The 24358-nt window shown below is 36.7% G+C and overlaps 1 protein-coding gene across 3 annotated transcripts in view; it reads right to left on the reverse strand.

The window, feature by feature from the left end:
* The window catches only part of LOC137251064 (GTPase-activating Rap/Ran-GAP domain-like protein 3), a 346592-nt gene that overhangs the window by 35362 nt on the left and 286872 nt on the right, over nucleotides 1-24358 (reverse strand). For all 3 annotated transcript variants that reach the window (XM_067785004.1, XM_067785002.1, XM_067785003.1), the window contains 2 exons: nucleotides 13051-13169; nucleotides 1228-1462 (listed from right to left, as the gene is read on the reverse strand). In XM_067785004.1, coding sequence (XP_067641105.1) covers nucleotides 1228-1462; nucleotides 13051-13169 — 354 coding nt within the window. The remainder of the gene's footprint in view (nucleotides 1-1227; nucleotides 1463-13050; nucleotides 13170-24358) is intronic.

The following is a 24358-nucleotide window of genomic DNA, read 5'->3' on the forward strand; positions in this document are numbered from 1 at the left end:
TGGAATGTAAAATATAATTAATTTGCTATTATAAGAAATTCGATGAACGTTTACGAGTAAAATAAACAATATAATTCGGCATAGCATATTGCAGAGTTAGGATACGTTGAACAAGGCAGTAAATAAAGGCCTCACATACACGGACAATGTCCATAATGTTACCGGAATTTATTTGATGACCAAACGGAGAAACCCCAATTAGTTACCAGGGCTTACGTTATAAAATATCTCGGTCCTATTAGGAAAACCAAGAAGGACCTAACTTTATAGCTGCATTCAGATCTGGCAACCCTGCCATCACTTGTAGCCTCCTTGAAATAGCAAGCGCAGGAAAAAAATAATGTGTTCAATCGTTTTCTCTTGCAGCTCATACATCTGCTGTTACTGACGAGGCCTTAATTATAAGCATGTGACGCCAGGACGCTGTGTTTAGCTAGCATGCCCATCGTGATCCTTTAGAAATATTGGCTATTTTATGAGTCTAACGTCGTAGAGTTTGCATATAATCTTTGAAATTTTGCAGCCATGCGCTTCTGCTTGCGCCTTTCCTGCTTCACACACAACTCCTTTCCTCTTTTTTATTTCTCACAAGTAGATTGATAGTCAACAGTCGATTCATCGAGTGCCGTACCCTCTTTTGCCAACTCATCGGCCTTTTCTTCAACTTGTATCCTTTTATGACCGGAAACTTCCGTAAACGAAGTCTCTTTAAAGGTTCTTTGCATTCAGGATGCTTCTTGATGAAGCGTTATACCAGATAATAGCCCTTATCGCCGCCTGACGATCAATATATATATTTTACCCTGAAAGGCACTGCAGTGATCTGGCAGCCTGTAGGATTCTCATATTCTGGGTCGACACAGTTAATAGCATACTCGAATTCTCCTTAATTTGGAAGCATCTTTATACATACGGATGTTTGATATTTTCAAACACGGAAACATGTACTCCGTTCGCTCTGTACTTATAAGATGTCGCTATACTTCTATGGCTATATGACCTGCATTCAAGCGGTCCCGAGTCCTTAACCCTTGTTGCAGTTGCGCCGAAACTCTATGGATCGCATAGTCGGTGTTGGATCGGCTAGGGGTTATTTTTGGTTCTATTGGGATCATGAATTGCGGAGATATGGTCGTGTGGGTTAAAGTGTTTCGGGATCTTGTATTTCGAGATTTCGTAAGTCATGCATACTATTTACATATAAATATAGCCATTCAAAGTACTTACGATTGCTTAGCATTTCATCATCACAATCTTGTCCTGGTTTCATATAAACCACACCAAATTTGAAATTCACTGAACCCTCTTGCTCCTCAAGCAATAACAAGTCCTTTTGTATATCGGCTGTAAATATTTCCTTTGGATTTTTGGCCGATGAATCAATGCCAGTAAAATGTGTCAATATATGTTTCACCGTCATCTTTTGATTATTTTGATACGGTAATGCAATTTTCTGTGTACCCTGCGGTAGAGGAAGGAAACAATATATGTAGGTACATATTTACATAAATGTCGTCAGTACACCAAGATTGATAAAGTTAATAAATAACAAAGCTACAAGCATACATTTCATATACAATATAACAGAAGACAATAATGTCAATATTGAAATACCTCGTCGGACGTGTTACACGAGGTGACATAAGGTCAATGATCAAAAGGTCAATTGACATTATGCCTCTCAAAAGGCCATAAGATCAAATGGCTTTATGACCATTTCAAATGGTTACAAGGTCAATTCACTTTATTTTCTTTCATAATTTTCCATTTCGGGAAAAAAGCCACACCTATATACAGCAATATAAGATCAGAACAAAAACCAAAAAACTGTATGCTGTTGTTATTTCGAATGAATCCTTACCGGCTCAGCTTGTAATCTGATTTTAAAATGTAGGGAACTTGAATAAGGAAGCGAAATATTTAGATAAAAAATCGTCAAACTTTTTTATTCCAGATTTCCTCTAAACATATAGTTAAACAAGTTTTTCTCATCTCAGAAAGGACCTCAATGGGCCAGCTTTTTATAAAATTTTTCACTAGAATGGGACCAAAATATAGGAGACGGAGCGCCGTATTCAAAAATTGGGAATAAAAAAAAAACTGGGGCCATATCGTGTTATACGATTACGGATGAAAAACCAATTTCACTAAACTAATACAAATGGATCTGTCAAATTATTTATAAAAGTTGTAACAAAACATAGATATACCGTCAACAGTAAACATATGTTAATCAAGGGATTCACCATTTCAGAGCAATTGTAATTTAAAAAATGGATTTTGATCGCGGATCGTATAACAAGATACGGGCCCTATCTTTTTATGCGAATGAACAAAATTATAGGGAAAACAATAAAATATAACTATAATTCAACAGTTGTTCAACTTTTAATAGGTCGAGGTGTGAAACAAAGTAATTAGCCTTATGACCACTTGAGAAAAAAGAATTGACTTTATGATCATTTTTCAAAATCCAGATACAGTAGTCATCTACCAATATCGTTAAGATTGTAAAGATTTCATATTCGACTTTGTGGCCATTTCATATTTTCTTAACTTAAATTGATTTTGTAGCCATTTGACGTCAATTGACGTCATGGTCGTTGGCGGAATTAATGCACAAAAATTCAAAATGAACTCTATCTACCCTGCCAACGAATCGCACACATCCATAAACCAAACACTTCCCAATAAACATTTTTGTCAATTCTCAGTTTGAATTACATTTGAGAATCAGCCCATTTCTCACATTTCAAACGTTAGTTTTCAAATGCATTTCAAATAACCGTTGATAGCATTCTCAAGCTAAAAGGCACATTTTTAATATGGAATTTTTCTTTATTTTCAAATAGAGAATTTTTGGATTCTCAACTTTTTCTCAAACGAGAATAAAGCGGAACGAAATGGATTCCACTGTTGTGCCACTTTCGGTAAGCAAATTTGATATTTGCCTCACTTCACTTTTAACTCGTTTTGTTTTATGCATAATGTAGTACAATATCACTTAATATTATTAAAATTTATAAATACATACTTCCTTTGTTTTTCACTTTATGCCCAACTTCACTCAATAAAATCGCTTGTTTACATTTCCAGCTAAAGTATGCAAATTAGAGATCGACAAATTATCAACGGCACTATCGGCGACACTGTCGATAGCATTGATGCAAAATAAGCATGTTGTACTATGTTTTATTTTATTTATTATAAACTTCTAAAATTTAGACACATTGGCGCAAGAAGTCTTCATATTATTATTAACGAAAATATTCCATGATATCGATGGTGTTCAACCAGAATGGAACGAAATGCAAGCATATCTCAAACCATTCTCAAATTGAAGAACACATTTGAGAAAAAGTGGAGAGAATATTTAGCTTCAAATGATTAATAATGCTGAATATCAAACTGAGAATTAATGTTTTCTCAAACATTTGAGAGAAAAAATTTTCAAGTATGTCTCAAATTATTCTCAAGCTGAAGATCGACGTTTGAGAAAAAGTCGAGAAAATATTTTGTTTAAAATGATAAATAATGTTGAATATCAAACTGAGAATGTTTTTCTCAATCGTTTGAGATTTTTGTTTTCAGTGTTTGTTGGGTTACTTAACGAGAGCGTTTCACGAATACGCACGAACTCTCTGCGTGTTATATATACAAGACGTAGCTGAACAACAATTCGGTACAGTACTGTTCCACAAACTGATATTTTCAAATAAAACAGTTTAATACGGGCACTACTGGTTTCGGTGTCTCACAGAGAACTAGCATTTTGCAGGCAAGATAAAGCAAATGGTCAGTGAACAAGTAAAGCCAAATACCGAAAACGTTCGCGTTCTGTTTTCAGAGCTTCCACTATGCAAAACCTTCATAGCCTACCTCCCCACTGTAATTTTTTGAGGTACATTCTTTTTTTAGTAACCGTCCACCAAACAAGGACTATAGTATAGTATGGAACGCACATACACCCCAGTTTTTCTTTATATCCACTTCTCCTCCACGTTGAGCTTCCACGACAACATCATATCAAGAATGATTCCTAGATATTTGGTATAAGGTTTCTCTTGCAGGGTCACATCTAAAACCTAGGCCCAGACCAACTCCGTACCAAATACCTCCTGATAAACAAAACCATATCCGTTTTCTCCGCGTTGGCACTCAGATCAATTCTGGATGCCCAGGTATGTATGTGTCGAAGCGCCCGATCCATTCAAGAGCTAATTGTTGGAAGGCACTTTCCACTTAGACAACTACAACGTCATCTGCATTGCTTGATGGTCCTACATCGCCTGAGCAGTTGGTTGATGATCAGCGTCCATGGCATAGACAAAAATACTTCGCCCTGCAGCGTACCCCTGTCCACTGATTTTGTAGCCTCATAAAACCCTCAGTGCAAGGTAATCTGCCTGCAATTAGCACGCAGCCGATCCATTTGGTGATGGCTGGGTGTACTTCAATATAATTAAGACCATCCATTATCGTCCATTTAAACATATCATGTAAAGCCCCGGCAATGTCTGAGAATACTGCTTAGGCATACTTCTTATACATCAGGCCTTTTTCTATTTTTATTAACACCCTATGTAGTGACGTGATTCAGAAATAGAATAGAAAACAACTTCGAAGTAATCTCAAAATTGGCCCGAAATGAGCCCAACATTTCTACAAATAAGTCTCGACATTATACCAAAATTATCTTCGAACAGTCCAGAATTTATCTTGAGTGGGTTCTCAAAATCATAGGCATAGCTATAAAAATATGTGATCGGGACCATTATGGTTTATCAGGTATAAATTTTAAGGAATAACAATTATTTGCGGACACTTATAATAACTTAATACCTTAGATACTTTTATAAAATATTACCATTATCGTAATAAAACGACCTGGTAACCGGCATAGAGGGATAGTAACGGAAATGATGAACCCTATAACCTAGAAATTTACTACAGTTTATATGATATAACGGTTTAAAAGCAGTAAAATAAAAATATGAATGTTCAAGCGCATGTCACCAGAATGGAACTTGTTTGTGCTTTTTTAAATCTATAAGTTGGTCGACCCTGTTGTTCGGGTCAGCTATTGGAGTATCAGCCTATTATATGTCGCATGACCCGTCTTTTTGTTAAAAGCTGAGCAGATCTCATTTTTTGTTATACTCGTTTCAATCACACTTATAGTTTTGTTAATAAATTAAATGCGAGTTCTCGCTTACGCGCTACATAATTCTGAAAATCCAACATTTTTTCTCCATATACATAGATACTTTAAAATTTGGGCGTTACCAAAGGAGGTTAATAAGGAAATATTTTAATATAGGATAGCCATTTATCTTTTTTTCCCACATACTTAATATTAACACATATTATGTATGTAAATAAGTATGAGCCAATTGCTGTAATATGATGGATTAACACTGACGTTACCTACTCATATACCACACACAATCAGCGCTCTATTTTCTTTACCGACTCAACTTGCAGCCTCCATCAGATGACTGAGTCATATTAAGACAGCTATTACAACAATGGTGTGCTAAGAAAGCATAGCACACACCCTTACATACATATATACACACTGACTGCAGAGTAAATCGGAAGTTGGCTTCAGCTAATATGCACATATTATGTGTTTACCTTTCTAGTTTGATAAGAATAAAAGGCATTTGCTAAAATAAATAGCACAGTCTGCTGGCAGCTAGATGAGATTTTATACATCAATCGTTTATACATATTTTTATACTCAGTTGAGCAGAGCTCACAGAGTATATTAAGTTTGATTGGATAACGGTTGGTTGTACATATATAAAGGAATCGAGATAGATATAGACTTCCATATATCAAAATATTCAGGATCGAAAAAAAATTTGATTGAGCCATGTCCGCCCGTCCGTCCGTCCGTCCGTCCGTCCGTCCGTTAACACGATAACTTGAGTAAATTTTGAGGTATCTTGATGAAATTTGGTATGTAGATTCCTGGGCACTCATCTCAGATCGCTGTTTAAAATGAACGATATCGGACTATAACCACGCCCACTTTTTCGATATCGAAAATTTCGAAAAACCGAAAAAATGCGATAATTCATTGCCAAAGGCGGTTAAAGCGATGAAACTTGGCAGATGGATTGACGTTATGACACAGAATAGAAAATTAGTAAGATTTTGGACAATGGGCGTGGCACCGCCCACTTTTACAAGAAGGTAATTTAAAAGTTTTGCAAGCTGTAATTTGGCAGTCGTTGAAGATATCATGATGAAATTTGGCAGGAACGCTACTACTATTACTATATATGTGCTAAATAAAAATTAGCAAAATTGGATGAAGAACGCGCCCACTTTTTAAAAAAAATTTTTTTTTAATTCAAATTTTAACAAAAAATTTAATATCTTTACTGTATATAAGTAAATTAAGTCAAAATTCAACTCCTGTAATGATATGATGCAACAAAATACAAAAATAAAAGAAAATTTCAAAATGGGCGTGGCTCCGCCCAGTTTCATTTAGTTTGTCTAGAATACTTTTAATGCCATAAGTCGAACAAAACTTTACCAATCCTTCTCAAATTTGGTAGGGACATAGACTCTATGACGGTAACTGTTCTCTGTGAAAATGGGCGAAATCGGTGGAAGCCACGCCCAGTTTTTATACACAGTCCACCGTCTGTCCTTCCGCTCGGCCGTTAACACAATAACTTGAGCAAACAACGATATATCTTTACTAAACTTAGCCCACCTACTTATCTGAACTCACTTTATCTTGGTATAAAAAATGGCCGAAATCCGACCATAACCACGCCCACTTTATCGATATCGAAAATTACGAAAAATGAAAAAAATGCCATAATTCTATACCAAATACGAAAAAAGGGATGAAACATGGTAACTGGATTGGTTTATTGACGCAAAATATAACTTTGGAAAAAACTTTGTAAAATGGGTGTGACACCTACCATATTAAGTAGAAGAAAATGAAAAAGTTCTACAAGGCGAAATTAACAGCCCTTGGAATCTTGGCAGGAATACTGTTAGTGGTATTGCATATATAAATAAATTAGCAGAACCCGACAGATGATTTTCTAGATCACCTGGTCCACATTTTGGTCAATGTCGCGAGAACACCTTCACATATACATCTAAGGGCCACTCGCTTTTAAAACCCTCATTAATACCTTTAATTTGATATCCATATCGTACAAACACATTCTAGAGTCACCCCTGGCCCACCCTAATGGCGATATCTCGAAAAGGCGTTCACCTATAGACCTAATGCCCACTCCCTCTTAAAATGCTCAGTAACACCTTTCGTTTGATACCCATATCGTACAAACATTCTAGAGTCACCTCTGGCCCACCCTAATGGCGATATCTCGAAAAGGCGTCCACCTATAGACCTAATGTCCAGTCCCTCTTAAAATGCTCAGTAACACCTTTCGTTTGATACCCATATCGTACAAACATTCTAGAGTCACCCCTGGCCCACCCTATTGGCGATGTCTCGAAAAGGCCTCCACCTATAGACCTAATGCCCACTCCCTCTTAAAATGCTCAGTAACACATTTCGTTTGATACCCATATCGTACAAACATTCTAGAGTCACCCCTGGCCCACCCTAATGGCGATATCTCGAAAAGGCGTCCACCTATAGACCTAATGCCCACTCCCTCTTAAAATGCTCAGTAACACCTTTCGTTTGATACCCATATCGTACAAACATTCTAGTCACCCTTGGTCCACCTTTATGGCGATATCTCGAAAAGGCGTCCACCTATAGAACTAAGGATTACTCCCTTTTAAAATACTCATTACCACCTTTCATTTAATACCCATATCGTACAAACACATTCTAGGGTCACCCTGGCCCACCCTAATGGCGATATCTCTAAAAGGCGTCCACCTATAGACCTAATGCCCACTCCCTCTTAAAATGCTCAGTAACACCTTTCGTTTGATACCAATATCGTACAAACATTCTAGAGTCACCCTTGGTCCACCTTTATGGCGATATCTCGAAAAGGCGTCCACATATAGAACTAAGGATTACTCCCTTTTAAAATACTCATTACCACCATTCATTTGATACCCATATCGTACAAACACATTCTAGAGTCACCCCTGGCCCACCCTAATGGCGATATCTCGAAAAGGCGTCCACCTATAGACCTAATACCCACTCACTCTTAAAATGCTCAGTAACACCTTTCGTTTGATACCCATATCGTACAAACATTCTAGAGTCACCATTGGTCCACCTTTATGGCGATATCTCGAAAAGGCGTCCACATATAGAACTAAGGATTACTCCCTTTTAAAATACTCATTACCATCTTTCATTTGATACCCATATCATACAAACACATTCTAGAGTCACCCATGGCCCACCCTAATGGCGACATTTCGAAAAGGCGTCCACCTATAGACCTATTGCCCACTCCCTCTTAAAATGCTCAGTAACACTTTTCGTTTGATACCCATATCGTACAAACAAATTCTAGAGTCAGCCCTGGTACACCTTTATGGCGATATCCCTAAATGGCGTCCATCCATAGAGCTATGGCCTACTCTCTCTTAAAATACTCCTTAATACCTTCCATTTGATACACATGTCATACAACCACATTCCAGGGTTCCCTAGGTTCATTTTCCTACATGCTGATTTTCCTTATTTTGTCTCCATAGCTCTCAACTGAGTATGTAATGTTCGGTTGCACCCGAACTTAGCCTTCCCTACTTGTTAATATATACGTATAATGTTAAATATAACTGGAGTAGGTATTTTTTGTGATCTCTTTGCTCAACTTATACAAAACTATAAAATTTGTAGTTGAGATATGCGGTTTTTAACGAGTCAAGCTGCACATGATCTAACACAGACCAAAGACGTGCAAATCCGTTGAAGGCATAACCACGGTTGCCACACCATGTTTTCATTTGGGACCAAAATTCATCGAAAAAAGGACCAAATTTAAAAGAAATTGACCAAATTTTTGTATTCTTTAATTGGCTTCGGTAAATCACAAATGTGTTGAATTCGTTGTAAAATCTTTAATTTCAGATTGTTCTAAATTATCCCAAACACTTTCATTTTAACAAAAAACCTTATATAAATATATGTTTTGACGAAAACCATTAGAGGGAAACCCGTGATACGAGCCAAACTAGTTCTGTTTTATTTACATAAAAGCATATTATTTTTAAAATAAAATTTTCCAGAGCTCGGTTGTACCAATTTATCATAAATTTAGCCCTAAGAGTTAAGAAAATAATATTTCCAATGGCTGGGTGTTCCATTTTTATTTTTTTTTTTAGTTTATTTCTTTATCCTTCCATTTACCAATGCACCCTTGCGTTTCAGTTTTCCCCATCTAAGGCTTGGATTCAGTAAGTGCGAGTTTTGCAATGTACACTTTTTCCATATAATTTGTGTTTGAGGAAAATGTACATTTCTCACATTTATTGAATCTAGCTACAGTCCTCAGATTAACCATTGAGAAGTCTTAAAAGTGTCAACTGTGTAGTATTGGAATTTTGATCAGATTTGTCTAGGTACGAGAATAATTTAGCAGTAAGCATTTATATCAGATCTACGTTGAGCATTTGTAAAGTTATCGCTTTCAAAACATATTTCTGCCTCACTTCCAAAAAAATTTTCTTTGAGTTAAAATGCTTATTATTCTAAATTATGTACACTGAAATTTTTTAATATTAATATATTAAATATTAATCTTTTAATACTTTATATATTTGGATATAATCATTGTACATAAAATTACTCAAAATTTGCTTCATATTGATGATATAATATCGACAACCTTTTTCTGATTTAACTCTTTAGCGCAGGCCGGAAATATATATGTGACCCGGTCTATGAAAAGGTGGCTTATGACTCAAAAAGGAAATTGCGGGAAACAGCTGTTAAAAATAAACAATGCATTTCATCAGTTTCTTAGTAGTTTTTCTTTTATATTATGAACAGTCATGCCCAAAAGGCAAATCACAAACCAGTTTCTGACCCATATTTTGGCTCCATTGCCATCGAAAAAAAATGCTATCAAAAAAATCTGAAGATACTTCACCAGCCACCACAGTGGCATCGAAGGAACCAAAGGCTTCATCGTCTTTCATTTGTGCTCTTCTTTCTCTACAGTTTTAGTACACTTCTAAGCAAGTTAGGGACTTTCTAGTTTTCCCCACGTGAAAGAGCGTCTCAAAAACTATCGAAACCAGAAAAAAAGTGGAAAATTTGTTTTTGAATCATAAGCCACCTTTTAATGCAGCGACTGATATTGAATACGAGAGGTGTATAGCAGAAACGCCATTAACTTCCAGACACGAAGATAGAAAATATAGCCGTATCGCAGTGTGAGGCGTGCGCAAGAAGACACTTTCCACAATAGTCGTGGAATTCCTTAAACTCATTCATTCGTTTGGGGTTATGTAAGAAAAATTTAAATATCGACATCCCAAACGAAAATTAACACTTTCAAAATTTTTTACATAGGATTTCTTTGTACATATTTTTTAATGGTAACTTTTTTTGGCATATCGATATATTGTTTCACAAACTCTCAATACCTATCGGAATGATTGCACTATATAAAATAAATTAGTTTCATGCTTTGATTTAGTTTGCAATTTAAGAATAGCTTCGTCAGTGGCAAACTCTGTCAAATCGCTTTGAGCTGCACGTGCATATGCATCAACTTTTTTTAAGCTCACATAGTGACCAAAATCTGTCACAAAGAGTGTTTGATAACCCATCGAAAATCCAGCCACCAAACCAAGATTTTCTGATTGGCCGCTTGTTTCATCGACAATTAACGGAAATTGGTTTGGTTCAAGATCCAACAATTATCTAAACTATCTGCTAGGTGAATTGCCATTGTTCTCCTACATTTCAATGACAGCAGTTTTTTCGTAAAAAAACCATTGAGGTAAATTGAAAATTTTATGAGGGTTAATGAAGGTGTGGAAAAATTTGTGTGCAGTGTTGAATATTTTTACATCGGTGAAAAAAAAAAGCAAAAGTACCAAAATCTTGATAACAGCCTAAAAAGGACCAAAATTAAGAAAAATGGACCAGCGGACCAAATAGGGTTGGAAAGGACCATTTTTGGTCTAAATGGACCAAAGTGGCAACCGTGCTCATAACTCATACGCCATGGCGTACGAGCTGGTTAGCGTTATATGTGTACTTAAATGTATTCATGCATGTATTTACTCTAAAGATGTGTTGCCTTATATAGAAGCATGTAGTTAGTTTACATAATCAGTGAATATTTTATACGCCGAGTGGATTTTTCATTAATTGATATTAAAAGTATACATAAATCTATACTTCGAAACTATTCAACAGATTTTTATTGAATTTTGAAAGCGCTTTTTATTTCTATAACTAGAGATTCTGAATACTTCTGTTGAGATTGTTGATGTGTTAACAGTGTTTCGCCTCATAATATAGGTAAGTCCTCAAACGGGAGTGCAATGAAACTAGCAGTTTCAACATGGTTGAATAAGAGGGATATTGCTGTTAGAGGCATAGGTTTCACATTACAATAACATCGCATGCAGGGCATTTATAACGTATGTCGGGGCTGATTCTAGACAAGTATGAGTAAACCCTGTTACAGTATCCAGAAAAAAGTTGGGCCAGAATGACTAGTGCCCCCCTTGGTAATGTATGTGGAGAGGGGGGTTCGCATGGCGCGACTAAGCAAAAGTTTTTACGGATTCTGTGTAAATTATGTAAATCATGCTTATCAAAAAGCTGCAAAGACGTGCCAAATATCATCAAAGTACCTACGGAGATGTTTTCTTATCCCTTTGGTGGCGGGGCTGGATCAAGCAGTTCTTTGCTAGGGTGTCCAGGCATATGAAAATTATGCTGTCTTTTCAGCATTTCGTAATCTATTTAATATTAAGCACATTAGTATAACTATGTTGATGATGTTCAGGTCCCATAAGAAGACATTCCGTGGCATTTCTGATTGCAGCATTTTGACAAGCCTGCAGCTTTTCCAATGTGTGTTTTTAATACCAGGCGACTAAACTGGTGAGGCGTAGCACATAAGCATTCGGGAAATTGCTTTTTACGTGGTTCGTAACATATATTTATCTTTTCGTGAAGTTGTTGTTGTTGTATTAAAAGTGATTCGCCACATTGAATGGGTGCGACCACTCAAAAATCGTTATCAGCAGGGGTAGACCATGAGGAGGTTAATGTTAGAGGCGTAGACTTTACATTTCACAATTCAAAATATGATTGGTGACATGTGGGGACACATAGCATGCAGGACATATATTACAACAAGTAAGAGTTTAAACTGTTACAGTTGTGCCAGGGTGACACGCGTCATATTTGGTAGTGTATTTTCTTCTCCTGCAAGAGCAGGCTAGTGTTTATTGATAACGTGGTTTACCCGGGCCGTCTTAAAAAAGGCATTTACCGATTTCTGCACAGATTTTGCCTAGGGATTCCTGAAGGTGATAGTATTATCGAACGTTACCTCTGATATATGTGGGTGACTGGCAGTCGGTAGGGCATCATCATCGACGTGAACGTCAATCATTATCTGACTAGACCTGGATTTGGTTGGTGTTATTACCAGGTCGTGTGATGTAAATAAACTATAATAACTGGGGAGATAGCTGTTTATTCTAGAAACTAATTCGTCTATTGAAGGGACAGGCCCCGTTGCCATTATCGTGCGGTCCTTCATTAAACTAACCTCATAAATGTCCAATATGAGTATATGAGATATTCTTTTTACACACGCTTTCTTTATATTAATTTTCACATACTGCACGATTTCGACCTTCCTCTTCTTCGAGCGGCTTCCCATACCCAGATAACTTATGTATTGGATAGAATTTGTGATAATTTAAATTTAAATGCCGTCTTTGAATTATTTATTTAATTTAGATATGGACAGTAACCGGTGTGAGGGTGGTAGCGACATATGTAGTAAATATCTATGTCTTTACATACCCTCATAAAACGTTTCAACAGGCCTACGTGTTAAATAAGAAACTAGTTACTTTATAAAACCTTACCTGCTTTCTAAATAATATTGCACGATACATTGGTGCTCCCTGGTGTCCCGACTCTTGTGAAACAACCGAAAGGAAATACGGACTTTTTTCCGCATCCGTGCCAACATAATTTTGATGTACTACAAATATTTGGAAAAATAAATAAAATATATTAGTAAATTAATTTTGACAAAAAAGTAAATTTAAATTTTAACTAAAATGTATTCAAATATGTGTGCGTATGTGTGTTACGGTTACAAGAATATGTTTCAGCTGAATGATTGAATGGTTGAATAGAGGGGGAGGGTCTGATTTATTTAGCTTCCCCTTTGTCTGCTGATTGGCGTTTTAGTCACGCACACAAGCATAATACAGTTTGCAACAAAAATTGTATGCACAACACATAATTGAATTGATCTACAGCTAAGTGTAAAAAATAAGCAATTTAACAATGACGTTTATTGAAAATTATGCAATAGTAATAGGCGCTGGTTATAATAGTTTTAGATAGTACTTAGAAGAAAATTAAATTTTCAACCTATTCAATTTCTTTCCATATGTCTGAGTGGATAAAGGCATTTGCCTTTACGCTAGTATTAAGTATGAATGTTGGAGATCGATTTCAATACTCAGCTTCCGAAAAGCTAGCTGATGAAGAATTGAAATTCAGAAACACATCCTAGTAACCATCGATGTTTGTAAACTTTGTAATTTTTCTCTAATATCAATAAAAAAAAAAAAAAATAAAATACTTATACACTAAGATGATGTTAAATATTTTGAATAAAGATCAACTTTATAAGGCTAAATATTAACTCATAATCATAAATTTGAGCTTAACCGCCTAAGAAATTTTGGTCGTTACTTTCTAAGCTGGATCGTCTTTGGTCATCCCCATAGCATGACCTAGCGAGTGAAGCCTTTGGCCTTTTATTTGCTACACTATCTTCATATTTACGTCAAGCCCATATAGCTCATCATTATTCTCCTTCGCTACTCGCTGTCGGCATTACGGAAAGAACCATAAATCTTTCCGAAAACTTTTCTCTCGAACACTCCAAGAGCCATCTCATCTTCTCTTGATATCTTCCCAGAGTTCGAGTCATATATCAAGACATGTACGTTGAACAACTTGTAGTCTCTGGTTTTTGTTCGTCGAAAGAGGACTTTACTTTTCAATTGCCTACTTAGACAAAAGTAGCATATTTTAGCAATAGTTATTCTCCATTTGATCTTTAAGCTGATATTGTTTTCGCTAGTTTTACCGATGGACAAAGTCATTCAAAGTATCCAATTTCAGCAATTTTTTCCCCTCTCTATCGAAGCTAGAGAAACACTCACAACGCCTTTTTTAAAGTCAATGATATCAATATCATCAACATACGCCAGTAATTATACGCTCTTAATATAGGCTGTACTATCATGGTTAAGTGCGGCTGGCAAATTATCTTCTCCGGCAGTCACCTTGTCTGAAGCCTGGTTAGGTTTTGAATGGCCCGAAGAGGCGATACACAATCTTTACCGAGCTTGTGGTGTTGTTGAACGTCATTTGGGACTCAACAGCATACACAAATTTTCTTTTCAAGCTGTCGGAGGCTGTGTTGGAGACGAGACAAAAAGCAAGTGTTGATTTTCTAATCGTTAGTTTTCTCCAGGAACTGGTGCATTGTGAAGATCTGGTCAATATAAAGATGGTCTGAAACCGCACTGACAAGGTCAAATCAGTTCGCTAATTATGTCTTCAGTCTTTCACAGTACGCTAGATGGGATATTGAGCAGGCTGATCGCGCGATAATTAGCGCTGTTTGCGAGATCGTCTTTCTTGAGGAATGGGCAGAGAATACTTGCGCTCATTCAACCATATTTTGAATAAGACTTGATGATGCTTACTTTCATGAAAAAAAAATAAAATATTATTTTTGATTACGTCAGGGCCGCTTGACGTTACTTATTTTCTGACTAAAAAAATTTAACGTGAAATATAGAATTAGTTTGCCTTTGCATTTTTTTTTTGGTGGTCAAGGCCAAATGAACCAAGTCAAGGCCAAAAACCAGTATTTTGCTAGTATCAGCATTAGCACACAACGGGCAACCATTTCTGCGCTGCAGCACTTAAGCCGCGAAATCTGTAAATGAGCAGTGCCACTGGAATTTTTTACTTTGTAATTCAGCCGAAAAGCGCCTCTTTCGTACTTTTGTTTAAGAATATCTCGTATAGCGCAACCAAAATTATTAAAACTTACTTCATATCCAGTTTTAGAAAGTCGAAGGCTCAGAATTTAAACGCTAGGCAAATATTCGGTTGCTCTTTTTTATGCTGATACCAGTAAAAAGAATTGTCATTGATCAAGCTATGTTGAACAAGCCTAAAAATATTTCCCACAATTTTGGATTAAAACGTGAAATATACGTTTACATAATTTCGTATAAATGATATTGCAGCAAAACGGCATGCAGCGAGGCATTAAATCATTTAGTGGATATAAGCTTCTGCTCTCACATCAGGATGAATGTACTCGAGTTCAAAACTCAGCACCCGAAAAGCTACCTGGTGAATAAGTGAAATTAGGAAACATGTCATAGTAACCATCGAGGTGTACAAATTTTGTTATTTTTCTCTTACAAAATTTGTATAATTTGCAGTTGACTCCGTTTTGAGGTATAATGCTATGTTTTCAACCAATAGTGTACAACAAAATATAGCAAATCTGAGAAAAAAAATACTGCGTGACTGAAAAGGTAAAATGTACAATGGACGAAAAAACTTTAATGGGAAAGATAAACAAATTTTATTACAAAATAATGACACAAAACGGTTTCAAAAGAATTCAGTGCACTGATGTGTGGGGGTTACTGCAAAGTATGTATATTATTTGAGGTCAGTGCAGAATGTACCCAATAAGGTCAAATTCATATTGAGACTTGAAAGCTGAATAAATTAAGCGTTTGAATGCACAAACAATAAATGCTGAATTATTTGCAAGATTATCCTGTCATATCGCGATTGGATACAAACAGTTTGTGTGTGAAAAATTTTTGTTGTTGCATCGGATTTTAAATATTATTATTATAATGAGGTATGTACAGTATGTATGTGCACTGTTGGCGAAGGTATTTAGAGCAGAATGGAAAGTTTTTCCTATCCAAGTGAATTTGATCTAGAACAGTGGTCGGCGCGCTATAGCTTGATTGAGCCAGACTTGCTTCACACGTATACTTAAGGGTTTGGCAAAGTTGACATAGTCGAACGCCATAGCCATAACTATATTTATATTTATCCATATCAATGGGCATCATTTGTCGGCGCCTTAATCTCAAAATCAAGAAATTTTCATAAAAATGAAGAAAGCGCAATAAATATCAAACAGATTCCACAAATAAAAAGTTTTTTTTTGTCAAAACGTATCCAAAACAATAAATAAAATCTACAAAAAGTTAATAAATTCACCAACTCAAATATTTTTAGGTTATGGATATGGCGAAAAATCAAAAACCAATTGGTTGGCTATGGTATGGCTATATATAGGGCGTTACAAACCTAATAAAACCGCACTGCGATTTTTTAGCGCACGCAAACAACCGGCGTTTTTTGCCCTAACCCAAATAAGCATGCGTTGCGACAATGTAGAACATGTGTGCAAACGTCAAATCTAAATGTCACGCAGAACAAAAATTGGAAATCGAGTTAGGTTTTCACGCAGCAAATTCAATTTGGGTTGTTCTCATACAAGTTGTATGTGCATGAGACATTTTTGACAGAAAATAACTTGCGTGCGTTTAAATTAGGTTGGCTTGTTTTAGTGTGGCAAAATTGACCAATTGCATTGATTTCTATAAGGTTGGTTGGATCAGTTGTTTTTATGTATATGGATACGTCAACTTTGTAAAGGATTTTACTTTTTATAGTTCAGTCGTTAGCGAGTAGAGTTGTGCTTTTTCGTTCACTTCAGAGATTCGAATCTTTCGTTCTTTTTCTGATAAACGAACAAGTTGTTCATTTGTTCTTTTTTTTTCAAGCAAATTTGTTCACTGCTGCTTGCCCCCGCGGAAAAAGCCAACAAGTATAGATTGGGGTGTGTATGCAGCAGTGCTTTGTGTAGGTATATTTAAATGTGTTATGAATAAATAAGTTAATATATATATATATGTATGTGGGAGCCTTAAAGTAATTAAGACATTTTACAACACTGTATGTCATAAAGCGACTGCAGGCGGACAACGGACTAACAGCAGAAACATGAATAAATAAGATAAAATGCAAACAAGCAACAAAGGGATAACGGAACTTTTAAAATAGCGAATAGACAAATTTCAAAGTCATAGTTTGCGCTTGAGGACAGTTCATATGAAGTTGAGTAGTGAATCGGACGCGCCACGGCAAGTAAAAATAACTTCTTTTTTGTATATGCCGAAGCATAAGTGCAAAGTAAAAATGTTTAACTAAATAAATAAATTTGAACTAAAACATGTGTAAATGTGAACTAAACGTGTCTATGTAACCTATAATAGTAGCGTACAACGCAAAATAATACGAACTTGAAATGTTAATTGTAAAACGGAAATAAATGAAATACAAACAATTTGACGTAATTTTAAAGAAAAGAGCGTGTTAATACCTTTTGAACCCCACAAATGGTGTCAGAAGTGCGGAAATTTTTTTTAATAAAAACTTATTTCATGCGCCGTCCGATTATTTGTGCTAAAGCCGTTAAGCCACACACGTACATACAAAAAAAAAAAAGCTTGTCACAGATCGTTGTGAAAAATTCAGTGCTAGAAATGCAGCAATATCTGCATAAAACTGTACCAAAAATTCATATCGGGTTTAATTGAAGTCATACGATAGAACAGTTATACATTGGGGTGCCTATATGCAAAACCCTATCGTTGAAAAGCCGTTATGCTCATCGCTCATATTTTGCGTGAAAAAGAAATAATAAATTTTGTCGCTTTGCGGCGTCCGTTTAATGAACAACGGAACACGAACCTTGAAGTGTTGCTATACTGTGCTGGCGAACAAGTTGAGTAGCCAAGCAGTAAAACTTAAATGTTGTTGTTGTGGGCGACTAAGTAAAAGCCCCACCGTTGATGTGTTACTGTACTGTTGTTGGTGAACAAGTCGAGTAGCCAAGCAGTAAAACTTAAATGTTGTTGTTGTGGGCGACTAAGTAAAAGCCCAACCGTTGATGTGTTACTGTACTGACATGGGCGAATAAGTCGAAGTAGCCCAGCAGTAAATCTACGATTCCGATGATTGATAATATTTGGCGAACCTATGTTGCAGTTGATGGAAGAAACTTTACACCTACTAAGTTGCAGTTGTTGATACGAGCCGATGCCGCACTTACAAATGAGAAAGCTGAACACTGTCGAGACAAACTAACGATAAGTATAAGTTTATATACTAACTCGATTGTATTGTAGAATTGCTATTAGTACTAATTTTTGCAAAAAATAAGAATATCCATTTCAATACATTATAACAAGGTAGATACCAAAAAAAAGTTATAAAGCTTACCGTGGCACAATGGATAGAGATGAAATATTAGGGTTGACCGTAAGTAATTTGAAAAGCAAACTCACTGAACTAGGGCTTTCCACAAGTGGTCGTAAGGTAGTCCTTCAAGACAGACTTATGGAGCATTATGGAATTGAGCTTAGCGATGACGAAGACGAAGTCTTCGAGAATGCTTCCTCTGTACACTCCGTTGCCGTTGGGGTGCGTGAAACAACTAGAACACCCTTCACACTTCGTGACATCGAAGATTCTTTGTCTTGTTTTTCAGGTTCAGGCCAAGCATCAATAGAAAAGTGGTTAGAAATTTTTGAGGAGAATGCTGCAGCAGTGCAGTGGAATGAATTGCAAAAATTTATTTATGCAAAGCAATTGCTAAAAGGTGGTGCTAAGATGTTTGTTCAGTGCCAAAAAGGTATAAAAGACTGGGACTCTTTGAAAAAATCGTTAAAAGAAGAATTTGGTTCAGCAGTATCTGCGAATGAAGTGCATCGTATGTTGCGCAATAGGCGAAAACAGTATAACGAAGATTACAAAGAGTACTTGTACAACCTCATGGAAATAGGGAAAATGATTGATTTAGATGATGTTAGCATAATCGAATATTTTATAGATGGCTTGCCAGATACGAGGTCCAACAAGGCAAATCTCTACCTGGCAAGAAACATAAACGAGTTAAAAGAACAAATAAGAGTTTACGAGAAAATCCGGGGAGGTAGCCGAGCAGCTGCAGTTAAATCAAGCGAACAATCTGGGAAGTTACCAAAACAAGCGCAACACCAACAAGATAAACGCTGTTTTCGGTGCGGTGAAACAAACCACATTTTGCGTAATTGTCCCCAGGCTACAGTCACTTGTTTTAAATGCGGTCAACTGGGTCATATAGCGTCGAATTGTAAAAACCCCAAAAAGGAGTTGAAGGCAGAATCGCTTAATGCAACCATGATGAGTACAAAAAGCAGAACCGTATCACGGGGCGGACTTATTTTTAAAGACATTAAAATTCGGAGCTTCGTACATTCAGCACTCATAGATACAGGATGTGATTTATGCTTGATTAGATATGACGTGTTGGTATCATTAGGCGAATTCGAGTTAACCAACGAAAAGCATCAACTATTCGGTATAGCCGATAGTGCCTTGATAACTTTAGGTGGGTTTAAGACCGAAGTAGAGTTTGATGACTCCGCAGTTGTTATTAACTTTCATGTTGTTCGCGAGAGAGATTCCAGATTCGGTGTTATTATTGGCAATGACGTTTTGAAATGGGTGGACATAGTAATAAAGAATGATGAAGTGCAATTTAGAAAACGGGGAACTGTGTCCGCGAGTTGTGAGCCAATAACAATAGAAAGAAGTAGTGCAGTTGCTGGTGGACAGTCAGCCGTTGATAGCAAATTAGCTACGGACACTAAGTCAGTTGTTGGTAGAAAAGAAGAGACGTTCGAACTTTTTAATGAATTTGGAAATATATGCACGGCGGAAAGCCAAGAAAGAGAGAAAGAGTTAGATCTGGCGCACTTAGATGCACTCCAAGAGGCAAAAATTAGGTCTTTAGTTAAAAGTTATGTACCCGTGAGAAGTAAAATGTCTCCAGTAGAAATGAAGATCATTTTAACCGATGAAAAGCCAGTATATCAAAGGCCACGGAGACTTTCATATGAAGATAGGTGTTGGGTAGACGCCGAAATTGCGAAGTGGCTGGAAGAAGGCATCATCCAATCCAGCTCTTCGGAATATGCGTCACCTGTGGTTTTGGTATCGAAAAAAGACGGAAGTAAAAGACTTTGTTGCGATTACCGCCAGTTAAACGAAAAAATCTATAGAGACAATTTCCCTATGCCGTTAATTGACGACGTTTTAGAACGACTTCAAGGCGCCAAAGTCTTCACGACGCTCGACCTGTCAAATGGGTTCTTCCACGTGCCTATAGAGAAAGATTCCAGAAAATATACGTCGTTCGTGACCCATAGTGGTCAATACGAGTTCCTCTATGTCCCATTTGGAATTTCCAACTCACCCGCAGTCTTTTCACGGTACATAACGGCAGTATTACGCCCTCTAATACAATCAGGCGTGGTAGTCGTATACATGGATGACTTGATTATTCCGGCGAAAGACGAAATGGAAGGCATGAAGAGCTTGGAACTCGTTCTGGAAGTTGCATCCGCAAGTGGTTTGAAGATAAAATGGGAAAAATGTCAGTTCTTGAAGAAAAAAGTTGAATTCTTAGGTTATGTGATAGAAAATAGCACAATTAAGCCATGTTTAGCAAAGACAAAGGCAGTAGAGGGTTTTCCGGTACCAACTTCAAAGAAAAGTCTTCAGCGCTTTTTAGGGTTAACGTCGTATTTCAGAAGGTTTATTGAAGGTTACGCGATTATAGCAAAGCCGCTATCTGAGCTTCTCCGCCAAGACAATAGGTTTCAGATGGGAGACGAGGAGCTAGCCGCATTCCAGCAACTTAAAGTAGCTTTGGTTACGGCCCCGGTTTTAGCTTTATATAACCCTAAAGCAGTCACTGAGGTCCACACAGATGCAAGTATGTACGGCTATGGCGCGATTTTATTGCAAAGAGACGTCGACGATAGAGAATTTCATCCTGTGCAATATATGAGCAGGAAAACTAAACCATTTGAGGAAACACTCCACTCGTATGAGTTGGAAGTTTTAGCAATAATTGAGGCACTAAAAAATGGAGGGTTTACCTGATAGGCATCAAATTTAAAATCGTAACCGACTGCAATGCATTCACGATGACGTTAAAAAAGCGTGATGTACCGTTAAGAGTTTCACGCTGGGCTTTGTATTTGCAGGATTTTGATTACACAATCGAACACCGTAGCGGAACAAAAATGAGACATGTAGACGCGCTCAGTAGAATGTCGTGCTTGCTATTGGAGGATACATTAAGTCATCGGTTGAAATTAGCTCAGATGGACGATGATTGGATTAAGGCAGTTAGGAAAGTACTAGAAACAGGTCCTTACGAAGATTATTACCTATACAATGACATTTTATTCAAAGATCCAGTTAAGACGTTAGTGGTTATCCCATCTCAGATGGAGGACGAAATTATACGAACCGCGCATAACCAGGGACATTTTTCTAACAAAAAAACTCAAGAAGCAATCGAGAAAAAGTATTACATGCCACAGTTGTCAAAGAAGGTAGCAAAGTTTGTTAGATCGTGCATGGAATGTATTGTCTCGGAAGCGAAGGCGGGGAAAAAAGAGGGATTTCTGACTCCGATCAATAAGGAGGACCAACCATTGGGTACTTATCATGTAGACCACTTAGGGCCAATGGAAACGACAAACAAGCAATACAATTACCTATTTGTTGTAATCGACGCGTTCTCAAAGTTCACATGGCTTTATCCGACGAAGAACACGGGCGCAGAATCGGTGATCAACATACTAAAAGGGCAGTCGTCAGTTTTCGGCAATCCGAAACGTATTATTTCTGACAGGGGTACCGCGTTTACGTCAAATTCCTTCAGGGAATATTGCGTAAGCGAAGATATACAACTTTTAAACATAGCCACAGGTGTCCCTAGAGGTAACGGTCAAGTCGAGAGGATTCATAGAGTTATTTTGCCAATGCTAACTAAACTCTGCGTCGACGATCCAAAGTCCTGGTACAAACATGTAGATAGAGTACAACGCGCTATAAATAATACTCCTCCCAGAACCACAAAATTCTCACCCTTTAGAATCCTAACGGGGTTAGAAATGAGGGTTGCGGATGTACCAGAACTTAGGGAAATGTTAGAAGAACTTAGAGTCGAAGAGATAGATAGTGAACGTTATGAAGTCCGACAGACGGCAAAAGAGAACATAGAGAAGATTCAAGAAGAAAACAAGAGAAATTTTAACGCTAAACGAAAACGGGAAATAGAGTATAAACTAGGCCAACTGGTAGCCATCAAGCGTACCCAGTTCGGCACAGGGTTAAAACTGAAACCAAAGTACTTAGGACCATATAGAGTTACCAAGAAATTGAATCACGGTAGATACGAAGTGGAGAAGGTAGGAGACCACGAGGGTCCAAGACGTAGTACAACGGTAGCGGAGTACATGAAGGCATTCGACCCATCGTTCGAGGCGAACTAAACTCAGGATGGCCGGATGTGGGAGCCTTAAAGTAATTAAGACATTTTACAACACTGTATGTCATAAAGCGACTGCAGGCGGACAACGGACTAACAGCAGAAACATGAATAAATAAGATAAAATGCAAACAAGCAACAAAGGGATAACGGAACTTTTAAAATAGCGAATAGACAAATTTCAAAGTCATAGTTTGCGCTTGAGGACAGTTCATATGAAGTTGAGTAGTGAATCGGACGCGCCACGGCAAGTAAAAATAACTTCTTTTTTGTATATGCCGAAGCATAAGTGCAAAGTAAAAATGTTTAACTAAATAAATAAATTTGAACTAAAACATGTGTAAATGTGAACTAAACGTGTCTATGTAACCTATAATAGTAGCGTACAACGCAAAATAATACGAACTTGAAATGTTAATTGTAAAACGGAAATAAATGAAATACAAACAATTTGACGTAATTTTAAAGAAAAGAGCGTGTTAATACCTTTTGAACCCCACATGTATAATTAACTTCAAAAAAAAAAAAGTTACAAATTTCGTAAGATCCCCGAAATTGAAAAAGTACAGACACTGCTGCTTTAACATTTCCACATTTAGCGCATTACGTTTGTGACACTAAACCAAAAAGTTACAAAAACAAAAATATATAGAATGCGTGCGTTTTTTTTTTGTATGTATGTATGTCACCCTGCCGCCGCGCTGTTATTTTGTTTTTTCGTTTGATTTGCATATTCATTTGTACATTTCATTCGCCACTTGAACTAGCGTACTTTGTATAGTTGCTTTGTAAGCAATTCGTTAATGTACGTAGCGTTTTATTTCCACAAGCTTGCAAAAAACAACTATTTGTGAAGCTTTTTAAAATTTATCGTTAACTTTTCGATAAGCTATCAATTATTTCGCAATAGTAAATAAAAAACTGGTTGATAACATATCGATAACTTTTTATGACAAATCGATAACTTGATGATAACTTTTTGCTAAGATAAAACACCTTCATATAACAAACAGATTACTCATCAAAAGCAAACTATCAACACATCGACAACATTTTGGCTTCGCAAAAGTGAAGATAACAATCTGCATCTTTATTATCATTCACATCATTACTGGTATATTTTTTTCTTTCTCTCCTTTTTCATCTCCTTTCCGTTTAATTCTTTTCCTTCTTTGTGTCACTTCCTTCTTTATACATATACCACCGATTTGTTTGAGTTGATATCTGATTTCGCTCATACCAACTCTACCACGTACATTGTTCCCACACTACGCTGCAGTGTAGAGAATGCACTTACGTTGACATTCTGTATTCCCTCATACATCATACCAATACCATGTGCTACATCTACAGTGCACACTACGTCTACCCTACATACTATGCCTATACTTTTCAAATATTGCATTTTATCAACTTCTTCTTAAAAACGACAGCACTTTTCAATTGACTTTAGTAAAGTCAGACCTTCTCACCTAATTTGCAGCTGAAGTAGGGTGATATCCCATTCAGAAGTCACGTAGTTTTTGGGTATTAAAGCACAGTTCCATACCTCTTAAAATTATTCGAGTTGAAGTGGAATAAATTTCATTTGATTTGAAAAAAGCTTCATATAGTAGCTATTAAAATCGCTTTTGTTGTTTTGCTGTAATTTGAAATAGCGATTTATTTCTTATTTCCGACCACTATAACTCAAAAGAAATGAT

The sequence above is a fragment of the Eurosta solidaginis genome, chromosome 4, assembly GCF_040869045.1.
Source record: "Eurosta solidaginis isolate ZX-2024a chromosome 4, ASM4086904v1, whole genome shotgun sequence".
Taxonomy (NCBI): Eukaryota; Metazoa; Arthropoda; class Insecta; order Diptera; family Tephritidae; genus Eurosta; species Eurosta solidaginis.